Consider the following 12,308-nt stretch of genomic DNA (forward strand, 5'->3'; position numbering starts at 1 on the left):
ACTTGTACAAAACTGACTTTTATAAAAAACAAAAAAACTGGAGTGAATGGTGGAGCTATACATCCATGCTTACTCACTCAGGAAGTGCAATGACTATCCAGCACTGGCGATTAAGAAACCTGCTGCTGGGCACGGTGGCTCGCCTATAATCCCAGCACTTTGGGAGGCCGAAGAGAGTGGATCATCTGAGCTCAGGAGTTCAAGACCAGCCTGGGCAACAAGGCAAAATGCCGTCTCTACCAAAAACACAAAAAATTAGCCGGGCATGGTGGCATGTGCCTGTGGTCTCAGCTACTTGGGAGGCTGAGGTGGGAGGGTTGCTTGAGCCTGGGAGGCAAAGGTTGCAGTGAGCGGAGATCATGTCACCGTACTCCAGCCTGGGTGATAGAGCGAGACCCCTGTCTCTAAATAAATAAATAAATGAAACAAAGCCTGCCCCACTGTGGGAGGGAGGGTACTGGGAAATGGCTTCTATCCCTGACTACAGATGATAACAGAAATAGCTAAGGGGACCACAGGAGGGGCAGGCTGTGCAGCCAGGTCTCTGCTTAGGAAACGTTCAGAAGGTTAAGCCTTGAAAAATCTAGAAGGCCTTAACCAGGTAAAAGAGTGGGGCAGGAGCATTCCAATAAAATCCAGGGACGTAAAATAGTGGGTCATATGCGGGCATGACATGCGGTCTGGTTTTTAACTGTTCTTGAGCAGGGAGACAAGGGGAGCTGGCTGGGAAGGCTGTACAGTGTGCAGACTACCCGTGCTTGATAGGAGTGCAGGCAACAAGGGTCTCCTGAGAGATTTGTGGCAGCAGAGGTTGGTGTCAGATACTCATTCCTGGCTCAGGGCGGGAGCGGGGGGTGGAATTTGGAGAAAAGAACAGAGGGAAAGCCTAATGTTAGTAACACATTGACTCAATTTCATGGTCAATATCTATTTTTTTTTTTTTTTTGAGACGGAGTTTTGCTCTGTCACCCAGGCTGGAGTATAGTGGCACAATCTCGATGCACTGCAACCTCTGCCTCCTGGGTTCAAACGATTCTCCTGCCTCAGCCTCCCGAGTGGCTGGGATTATAGGCGCCTGCCACCATGTCTAGCTAATTTTTGTATTTTAATAGGTTTTGCCATGTTGGCCATGCTGGTCTCGAACTCCTGACCTCAGGCGGTCCACCCGCCTTGGCCTCCCAAAGTGCTGGGATTACAGGTGTGAGCCATTGCACCCAGCCATCATTTTTTTTTTTTTTTTTTTTTTTTTTTTGAAACAGAGTCTTGCTCCATTGCCCATATGAGTGCAGTGGTGCAATTTCGGCTCACTGCAAGTTCTGCCTCCCAGGTTCATGCGATTCTCCTACCTCAGCCTCCCAAGTAGCTGGGATTACAGGTGCACACCACCACACCTGGCTAATTTTTTTTTGTATTTTTAGTAAAGATAGGGATTCACCATGTTGGCCAGGCTGGTCTCGAACTCCTGACCTCAAGTGATCTGCCTGCCTCGGCCTCCCAAAGTGCTGGGATTACAGGTGTGAGCCACTGCGCCTGGCCTGTCATATCATTTTTTTTTAAAAAAAGAAAAAATAGCCATGGCCCATTAACAAATATACCCGAATTGTTGTGACTTTGAGGCCTCACCAATTGAGTGTGGCAATGAGACTCAGAGGGTCCTGCCAGGAGCACTGTCTATGATGTCCAGGATAAGGAGGAATGGCTCCTGGCAGGAAGTGTCCTTCCAGTGCTGGAGTCTTATTAGAAGGCTGAAAATAGCTAATTTATTAGAAGACATGGTCTTTAGACTCCAAATTCTAAAATTTGTAATAATTTTTTACTGCTAGTGGAAATCAGTATTACAATTTCTAAAGGAGCAATTTCAGCTGGAACGTTCCTCAAAACAGACATATGTTTCTGAAAAACAGAAGGCAAAAAATAATCCAGAAAGAAAAAAATCCCAATGACTATGCCAACAAATCTCTGTAAACATTAATTTTGGGTTTTAAAGGCCTACCAGTAATTTAACAAAGTCTGAGCGCCCCCTGATGGTTAATCAGGGGTCCTACAGAAGATGCCACTTTCAGCTGCCTGAGGTCAACTTGTTAACTTTTTCTCTTCAAATAATCAAGCGATTGTTCTTATTTGCTTTGTGCAGAAAAAACAACGTATTAGGCTTGTGATAAGAAACGTGACATATTTAGGAAGCTGCTAATTCAGTGCAATTTAAGAACGGAGATGTGCCAAACCCAAGACAGAGAAGAGTGCTTTTATATAAGAACCTAAAGGACTTTCAGGAAAAACTCATTTTTGTTTCACTGGACTATTGGTTCCTTATAATCTTTATGTTATCCTGGGGAAAATGGCACAGTGACCAGGCAAAGACAGAAAATGACACCGCCCCCATCAGAGCATCAGCTGCAGGCTGGCGCCCTCCACTGGCCGCTCTGGTGGCTGCAAGGCTGGCACAGAATGCCACCCATGGTGGCCCTGCCAGGGTACAGTGGCTGGGTGACTTCTGCTACCTTTCCCCCAGGCAATTATGTTGCAAGTGCACACCCTTTCCTTTTGGTAAAACATTATCTGGTCCAACCAGTAAGCTGAAGTTACAAGGCAGGAACCAGTAAGCTAAGGGCAGGCTGTTAAAATACACTCTCCATTGAACAAATGGATCTGGGAGAGTGAAAACCGCTTGCTGGGGAAGGTAAAGCAAGACAATGTTTGCAGAGAAGAGGAAGCTCTGGCATGCACCCCTGAACAAAAGGGAACAAGTGGTCTTTACTTGGAGAACGGCTTCCTATTAGGACTCACTCCTTCGTACATTATGCCTTTCATCCCCACTCAACCACAAAATGATTTTGCTGAAGCAAATACAATGGTAGAAAAAGATTTACACTGAAAGAATCTTTAATAATAAACTGTTGCCAATCTGCCTACTTGCCCGTGATTTATAATACAATAAACATCGGATTCTATTACGGCTCATGCACTGAAGCTGCTGCTCTGAAAAACGGAATATGAAAGCACCCGAACCCCACCACCATCACAATGAAATGAGCATGTATAAATGTGCTAAGAGTATCTCTTTGCATCTTTTATAGCTTGTGTGTATTAATCTGTAACGCTTATTAAGAAAGTCATTGCTATGCAAAGCAGCACCCAATCCCTTTCTCTGGCTTTTCAACAGGAGTGCACTGTTTAGCCAATAGGACGGACCCTCTGGCCCTAATTCTGCATTCATCACAGGCAACATTTGCACAATGTATCTCTCAAAGGCGGCTGAAAAGAAGGCCTTAATACTCATGTAAACAACTGCAAACCAATTACTTAATGAATCAGGCCCACACATAATGAGGTGCAGACAAAGAGCTATAAATGCATTTTTGCGCCCAAGCGCTGCTTTAAAGTAAAATCCCTCAGCTGTAGTTTGGGCTTAACTAGCACATCATAATTATTGTCTCTAGGACATCAGAGGAAGCCATTTTTTTTTTTTTTTTTTTTAAGGTCCAGCGGGGTTTTTTTTTTTTTGAGGTTGCTCATCAGCTCACTGACAAAATAGAGCAAAGAAGAATTTTAAAAGTGCTACAGCAGCACTGCACTGTTATGTTTATTCTCAAGTACCGGGTTTCGAGACCACTTGTAAAAGCAATAAAGCACAAGGAGTGACTGCAGTAAGTGGGATCCTTAAATGTAAGCCTCTAAGAAATTTCAGTGAATCCAGCACAAACGGCAAAACTGGAGCTCTCCAAAGCCCAGGGTGGCGTATGAACACCACCAAGCCCAGCACAAGAACCAAACCATGACAAACAGCACACCAAACCCACGCGCTCTGGGCCCAGACCTTTTCATCACTGGATTATTATCAAGTGCCTAGAACCAAGAGTTCCTTCAAGGCCTTTTTGTGGTTTTTTTTTTGTTTGTTTTCTTAAAGGGGATGATGAGATTATTTGTAACTTATTAGGAAATTAATTTCATACAGAAACAATACTAATAACAAAAGGCCTCTGCCTCAATCTGAAGGAGGAAAATGTTTGATTTTAGTTTAGTAAAATATAGACAAGTTGTGAAATTATTAGACTGAGAAATGTTCTGCAAAATCCAATTGCTTTCTCAATGTCTTTAAAAATTTCCCAAAGAACCTATGTAAAGACTGTTTAGGAAGAACTGGGTTTTTTAGTGCCTCTATATATTATTAAGCCAAATGGTAACATTCGGCCCTGAAAACTATCTGTAGAATTTATTGTTCTTTTAAAATTTCTTTTAGGAGACCTAGAACTTGAATTTATAATAAAATCATAATGACATAATACTTTAACACTCTTCCTGTCCCGTTTACCTCCCACTTCCTTCAAAAATATGGATGAAAACTCAGGCATTAAAAATAATAACTTCTGAAAATTAAATGAGTTATTTCCCTAAAACTGAACTTGTCAAGTTTCTAAAACCCATAATTTTAGAAATTCAATCTCATTTTAATATACTCCAGGTTCTAAGAACATTGTATTGTTTATAAAATATGAATAAAAATAGGATTTTTTTCATTTAAAAAATTCAACATTTCTGGCTCAAATCATTTTCTCTTATGGTACATTATATGTTATACTAGAAATGTAAAGTTCCTGTTCTAAAATTTCATCAGAGACAAGCAGTTAATTCAAATGGAATATAATCATCTGAAGGACACCTTTCTACTGAGCAATGCTGTTCCAAAAGGAAAGTTGCTATGCCATTTTAAACAATATTTAGCTCAAAGCAAGAGTAGGGTATTTCATCAGATGATGGCTTATATTCCCGTCTATAAATTCTAAGTGACCTGAAGCTACTGTGATTAGTATTTTATGTTAATGACAAATTCAGCACACAACTCTCTTATCACTGCTCAAAAAACTTACAAGAAGCGAGTGCTACAGTTTGACAAATGTGAAAAGATAAATTTTGTTCTTTATGGAAAATAAGCAAGAAAGTATTAGAAAAGGAAAGAATAATCTAGCCTAAACACTTGGTTAAAAAAAAAAGAGGAAAATAAAAATGAATATCCAGCAATTACTAGTTTATATATTAGCCATCACAAAAAGAAGAAACATGCCACTTTATTTCTTTTAAGGCCTGATGTTTTCTCTCTGCCCTTTTTCTGACAACCTCCATTGTGTGGTCTCTAAGCAGTCCTACTGCGAGCAGCTGTAGACGCTAATTTGTGGTTCACTGAGGTGTCAATTGAGTCTTAAACCAAGGAAACAACAGCTGCAAAACAATACTTGGCTCTGGTGCAAATATTTTCAAAGGTAGACTAAAGTTTCAACTGTTATTTTAGATAAACAAAAACCCAAACCATAACCCTCCAAGTCATACAACAAAATAATATGCAGCCAGAGTTTAATTCATTGTGTTGTGACATTTCTCATCTTGTTGCTGCTATTCAGAAAGGCTTTCACAACTTTACCTTGACAAAGGACTTCCTTCACTAGATGAAAAACTAGCTTCCGAAGCAATTTTGTTAGCTGTCTTTGTCTCGAATGCACCGCTGCCAATATTCAAACCTGTGATAAGCGTAAACATGGAGAGTGAGGGTTAGCTGTCATGCAGCCATGGGACAAAATGAATAAAGTGGCCTCACAGTAAGTTTGGTGAAACAAACGCCAACAGAGGAAGATGCTGTTCAAGCCACAGAAGGCAAGGGAGCTTCTGAGGCAGAGAATGAAATGCTGGTAGAATACTGAAAGGGAGTGGGGCGCTTTCCTGTGATACCGAAACAGAAGCCACAAAAGTGAAAACTGAAATCATCCAAAGAGTTCAATTTTAAATGACTAAGATGCACAGAGTAGGCATATGGATCTCTACTGTGTCACAAAGCACTGGATAATTCCCATTGTTATAACACACGGGCAGCAAACCAGGGCTTAGAAATAATTAAGACTCATGGATAACAGTTACCCTATCCACTCTTAAGCCCCTCTGTAAAATCCTCTATTTTCCATCCCACAGAGGAGAAAGAATCTCCACTGAAAATCATCAAGGCCACTCTTTACCAGCCTCTAAAGGTTGAGGAGGACTATGCACACTCCACCTCTTTCTTTGGAGCCAGAGACTTGGATATTCCCACAATGTCCCCAGTTTGCAGGGCAACCCCTGATCTTTGCCTCCTGGGAGTTCTCAGCCTCGGATGTTTTCTGCTACAGGTCTGCTTCTTAACTGGCAGTCAAAATCACAGATACAGCATGCATGGCATCTTTGCAAAAAGCATGTGCTGAGTTTCTAACCTGTAACCTGCCTGCTTGCATGTACACTCTGCAGCAAAGTGATTATTTTAAAAATGTGTCCACATTCAGCCCAAAGAGGGTGTCCACATGCTTACCAGGAAGAGGTCTTTTCAGACATGAAAACTAAGGCTCAAGGTTTATTTAAGTGGCTTTCCTTCAGGTCCAAAGACTCAGAAGTAAGTGAAACATGCACTGCTTCTTCATTAGTTAGATGTGGGGTGGGCTCCTTGAGCACAGAGTGCACCACCACCTCCCATCCCTGCTACTTCTAACAACACTGTGAAGCTGCCCTACACCCTCCCGGCCCACTTTCTGCTTTTCTTTGGGGCTCAGATAAGTCCTTAGGATCAGAATGAGAGTAAAAGGGTAAAAGACAAAACACAGCCAAAGGATCTGACTACAATGACAGTGACAGCAAACATAGGCAGGAGCACTTCCATGATTCTACTGCCAGAAAATTTGGAATCTTGCAAAACACGTAGTGTAATTTTGAGTATGGAGCAAGAGAAATGAATTTAGGGGTGCTTGACTATACAACTTAGAGTGTCATTTCACTTATGAATAAATTAATAAAAATGCATTAAGTATAAGGTTATTAATAGTACCATAATCCATAATTTCTGATACACATCGAAGGGACTACAACTTATATGTCAAATTTACTCATCTTTTTGTTTGTTTGTTTTTTGAGACAAGGTCTGGCCCTGTCACCCAGGCTGGAGTGCAGTGGCGTGATCTCAGCTCACTGCAACCTCTGCCTCCCGGGTTCAAGCCATTCTCCTGCCTCAGCCTCCTGAGTAGCTGAGGCGCTTGTCACCATGTCTGGCTAATTTTTGTATTTTTAGTAGAGACAGGGTTTCACCATGTTGGCCAGGCTGGTCTTAAACTCCTGACCTCAGGTGATCCGCCTCCCTTGGCCTCCCAAAGTGCTGGGATTACAGGTGTGAGCCACAGTGCCCGGCCAAATTTACTCATCTTTTGCACCTGTCCAATTAACTACTGAAAATAACACTTACCAGAAACAGATGTGTGGAGTCACTTTCCAAAGTATGTGTGTCAGCTATCCAGCTGAAAGGCTCTGAGCAAGGTGTTACTCTCCTGGGGCCTCATTTGTAAAATGGGAGTGTTGAATACATTCTTTCTAATATCCCTCTGGATTCAAATTCCATGACTCAAATGTGAAGAAGGTCATGGAAAGCAAACAGTTAAGAGTTTGCAAGTGATGACAACCTCCATCAGGACAGAGGCCCTGTTTTATAACTCAATAAACTACAACGTCTTATGTTTGCCAAGTTCAAATCACCACTAACACCACAACGGCCAGCTCTCCCAGGGGGCTTTTCACTATCAGGCACTGTGCTGGGCACTTAATGTGCATTGGTCACCAAATCCTCAATACCACCAAAATAACTGAATTTTGCCGCAACTGACTTTAACCACTAATTATTATCTAGGAAACAGCTCTCCAAACACAGCTAAGTCTGATGTACCGTAAGTATGTCCCTCGAAAATATCTGTCTGAAAAAGACATTTTTTGTTTTCCTTTTTAGATAGCGTCTTGCTCTGTTGCCCAGTGCAGTGGTGTGATCATAGCTTGCTGCAGCCTCAAACTTCTGGGCTCAAGTGATCCTCCCACCTTAGCCTCTTAAGTAGCTGGTAGTATAGGAAGATGCTAACATGTGTGGCTAATTTTTAAATTTTTTGTAAAAACAGTGTCTTGCTATATTGCCCAGTCTGGTCTCGCACTCCTGGCCTCAAGCAGCTCTCTCACCTTGGCCTCCCAAAATGCTGGGATTACAGGCATGAGCCACTGTGCCTGGCTGAAGAAGACATCCTTGAGACAACTGGGAAATCTGAATATAGACTGGGAATTACATGCTATTTAGAAATCACTGTTCATTCTGCTAGATGAAATTATGGCATGGTGGCTAAGAAAGTCATTAATGTGGATTTCCTTCTGTATTAATCCATTTACTCTCACAAAGGAAACTGAGGTAACTTATACTCTAAAAACTGGTGCAATGAAAGGAAAACCACTGAAAATAATAGATGTACAATAACAAAGTATAAAAAAACAAAATTACAATTAAAACAAAATCTTAGATTGAAGGAACTATAATTAAGCTTAAAATTTAGCTTTCCTCACTGGGCATGGTGGCTCACACCTGTAATCCCAGCACTTTGGGAGACCAAGGCAGGCGGATCGCTTGAGTCCAGGAGTTCGAGACCAGCCTGAGCAACATGGCAAAACCCTATCTCTACAAAAAAATACAAAAATTAGCCGAGTGTGGTGGTGCACACCTGTAGTCCCAGCTACTTGGGAGGCTGAGGTGGGAAGATTGCTTGAGATTGGTAGGTTGAGGCTTCAGTAAGCCATCATGCCATTGCACTCCAGCCTGGGAGACAGAGCAAGACCCTGTCTCAAAATTAAAATAAAATAAAATAAAATAATACAATGCAATACAATAAATACAATAAAATACAATACAATAAATAAAATTTAGTGTTCCTGGGATTTATAATCCTTTCAGTAAAAGAACTCAAAATCCCCCAACATTCTGGTGAGGGAATGCAGCCCAGTACAACACTGCCCATTGAATGACTAAGACACTAGTAGCCGTGGGGAAGAGAAGGAATTTGGGTGTGTCTTCTCAGGGTCAGTGGTGACAAGTCACTATCATGACCTGCTTGGCAGAATCCAGGGCCTGGGAGGGCCATTGCCATGCTGGCCAGCACATGTCTAGGACACAACAAAAGGGCTTTTCCACATGTCCGTTTGCTAAGGATAAAAAAGTACTAGCTCATTCTTTCCTGGTGACAGCTCGTTACAGAGCAAACTCCAGAAACCTTCATAAAGAATAACCACCCTTCCCCGAACACAGCCCTGCCTGCCACTCTGGGCCCCTGGACACTGCCATCTGTTCTTACTTACCTGACAAGTGTGACATAGAAGCATCTGCCTTTTGAAACCTGTTTTCAGTTTGATTTGTATTATCCTGAAGGGTGGCCTTCTTCAGCAACTGGTAGGCTTCTGTTTCTATTGATTAAAGAAAAACACAGAAATACTACATTTTTTACTGCCCAGAAAGAAGCTTTTTAAATTCTTCCTATGAGATTAACACTTCTCAAGTGCATGCAAATTATTATTTTTTGAACTGTCACTTTTTAGACATTCTGAAAACAAACAAAAAACAATTCAGTTGAACCCAGGTTTCAAGACTCAAAGACAAGTTGTATGAGTTTATTTGAGGCAGCCAAATTGTAGTCATTGTTTTGAGTGGGTCTGTGGATAGGTTCCCCATGACAGCAAAACAATTTCACTTCCCTCTGGGCCTTGTAAAGGCAGCTACGGGAATGAACCAGAAGAGAAAGCAAGTCTTCCTAGGTGGTCAGGTCACTCAGAAACTCTCTTTGCTCTGGCTCTTGGGCTCTCACACTCGAGTGCAGGGGCTCTGGGATAGGGCTGGGGGAATGGGGAGAGGGTCAGGAAGGGTGGTGACAGCTGGATGAGTCCCACAGCTGAGGAAATCTAACCAAGTCTTGCCATGGGGAAGGAGCGAGAATGGGTTTGTAGAGAGCAAAGCCAGGCTTCCACAGAGATCAGTGGCAGCCTGCAACTGCTCATGTTCATAGGATGCTCTTGGCCATGCAGGGCTTCTAATGGCATCTGCTATAAGTGAAATTGGGGAAGACTGTTGGGAAAAACAGTAAACAAAAATACGTAAAGAAACTGAGTGACACAACCTTCCCCATTACTCTAAGTTTCAAGGGCACCCAGATGAAATGCAGGATGAAGAATCAGAGTTTCAGCACAGACATGACAAAACAGCATCCATGTCTACATCTTCAATGTAACACAAAAGGAGTCCCACTGTCAATGCTAGGGGCTGGCAACAGGTTGGATTCCCGCTTTTGCTGGCTTCATTTAAGAACTTAACCATGAGACCCTATTACTGGATTAAAACTACCATCACACTGAAGAATAAAAATACAACTTACCTTGCCCTACTGAAAATCAGTCAAGATAAAAATGAGTATTTAAAATGAACATTATACTTTGGAATATTAAATAGTATATAATTAAAATATATACATATCAGGGATTCTTTGAAGATAATAAATTCTAAGGCAACACTTTTTAAACATTGCTGGATTGTGAAATCAGTTTAGGGTGCTGAAACTAGTATTTTGAAAAATCTAATAAAGAAAACATCAGACACAGTGCATACAGAGGGGAAAGTAGTTTTGTGTAACGTGTGTATGTGTGGGGGGGCGCTGGGACGAAAGTGTTTCCTGATGAGGCTGGTCGCATTGTCCTAGGATGGCTCCAACGGGATGGTGTTGTGATGCCCTCCGGCTAATCCTAACATCCGTGTTACTTCAAATATACTGTAAGGTAACTGTGAAAGAGGGATAATATTAATAAAATCAAAGACAGAGTGTCCGAATTCTAAAGGTAAGGAGTCAGTGTAAGAGGTAAAAACGCCGTTTTGTTTTGTTTTTATTTTATAAAAATCAACCAAAAAGTTTTTCAGCTCTCAAGATACAAGTCCAGATCTTAATGACCACATGTTATTTCTACATTCAATTAAACTTATTTCATCAAGGAAAAGATAGCAAAGATGGAAATTTGAAAAAAAGGAACAGCTTCTTGATAAACAAAGCCTCCTGGCCACTGGAAGCTGGAGCTGCGTGCTACAAATTCATTTCTCCATTGTCTGAAGGTAAATCACTTGACTCCAGTGAGACGGCTCTCCTGCTTCTCAGAAACCAGGAAAACGTGTCACTGGCAATCAGAAGGGGATTTCTGTGAGAAATATCAAGCTAGTAGTCCTGAGGTAATTTCAGATTTGGGGGGCGATTAAGCATTCTGCCCAAACAGAAGAAGGGCTGACAGTATTACTGGTTTGAGGTTAGCAAGGGAGGAAATTACCAATGTGAAGTGAAATCACTTCTAGCAACAAGGGACCATTTTGATACTCTGGAAAAGATGAGCCCTTTCTATGCTCCACACTTTCCATTCTGGTCCCCCTCCCTTCTTTCCTGAAGAGTGTGGGCTCAGGAGCTTTTGGCTAACCACCCATCCTGAGATGGCTCACTCTCCTGCCCCACTCAACCAGAGCCCACCACTTCCCAATCACCTCGCTGGTGTTTCATCCTTAAGCCTCTGTGGCCCTTCTCCAAATAGAGTCACCGAAGCCCACCTGGGCAGTTTTTATTTGGGATGCAGCTGCCCTGACCTGAGTCCTAAAGGGCTGGCAAGATCAGGCTGAGGACTGCTGTGCACATCTCTCACCCCCAATCCCAGTGCGCACTCCCTCCAATGGTCTAAAGGCAAAGTGAAGTTTAAAAGGTACAAAGATGAAGTGCATTCACCTGGAGGAATGACACTCACTGAGGCAGGACCACAGACGTCAAAGCAGCAGGAGGGCAGAGCGCCTAGCACTGCTGCCGCCCAACTGTGGATCAGATGCATGGGAGATGGAGTCGCTCTCCCTATGCATCACCCCCCTATTTAGTCAGAATTGTTGCACAAAACTATTTATGAAAGACTGAGAGATGATCTACATAGGAAAAACAAAATTAATAAGGGTTGGCTAAAACAAATTAGAAGTGATTAAAGAATACATAGTCTGCATAGAACAAGGTTGGAGAAGGGAAGGAAAGTTCAGGTATTGCAAACAGACTGGACGGGGTGGGCATTATGGATGCAGATGCCTCTGGGGCCAAGCAAGTACTTCCAATAAGTGACTATGGCCAGGCAGGAGCAGCAGGAAGGGCCTGCCCTGTAGCAGGCAAGGAGGCACATGACTTGTCTATAGAGCACAGCTGCTCCTTGGCTCCAGCCAATTGCTGCCTGGTGGGAAAGTGGGCCTGGTCTTGCCAGACTTCTGCCTTTTCTTTCTTCTTTTCAAAAATAAAACACAGCACAGACAAAACAGAACATATTTGTGGCCTCGAAACTAGATGGTAGTGAGCAACTTTTTATGTTCACTGAAAGTGGTACAAGAACACTGAGGCAAAAACTGCAGCCAAAGAATACAAGCTAGATGTTAGGAAAAGCTTTCTTGTTGA

General features: G+C 42.3%; 1 protein-coding gene across 8 annotated transcripts in view; it reads right to left on the reverse strand.

The window, feature by feature from the left end:
* Positions 1-12,308, reverse strand: part of KIZ (kizuna centrosomal protein) — a 140,285-nt gene that overhangs the window by 33,754 nt on the left and 94,223 nt on the right. For 6 of the 8 annotated variants that reach the window (XM_030825490.1, XM_003268242.2, XM_003268241.3 and 3 more), the window contains 2 exons: positions 9,166-9,270; positions 5,417-5,513 (listed from right to left, as the gene is read on the reverse strand). In XM_030825490.1, coding sequence (XP_030681350.1) covers positions 5,417-5,513; positions 9,166-9,270 — 202 coding nt within the window. The remainder of the gene's footprint in view (positions 1-5,416; positions 5,514-9,165; positions 9,271-12,308) is intronic. The other 2 variants (XM_030825491.1, XM_030825492.1) reach the window with 1 other exon arrangement.

The sequence above is a fragment of the Nomascus leucogenys genome, chromosome 13, assembly GCF_006542625.1.
Source record: "Nomascus leucogenys isolate Asia chromosome 13, Asia_NLE_v1, whole genome shotgun sequence".
In the NCBI taxonomy this organism is placed as follows: Eukaryota; Metazoa; Chordata; class Mammalia; order Primates; family Hylobatidae; genus Nomascus; species Nomascus leucogenys.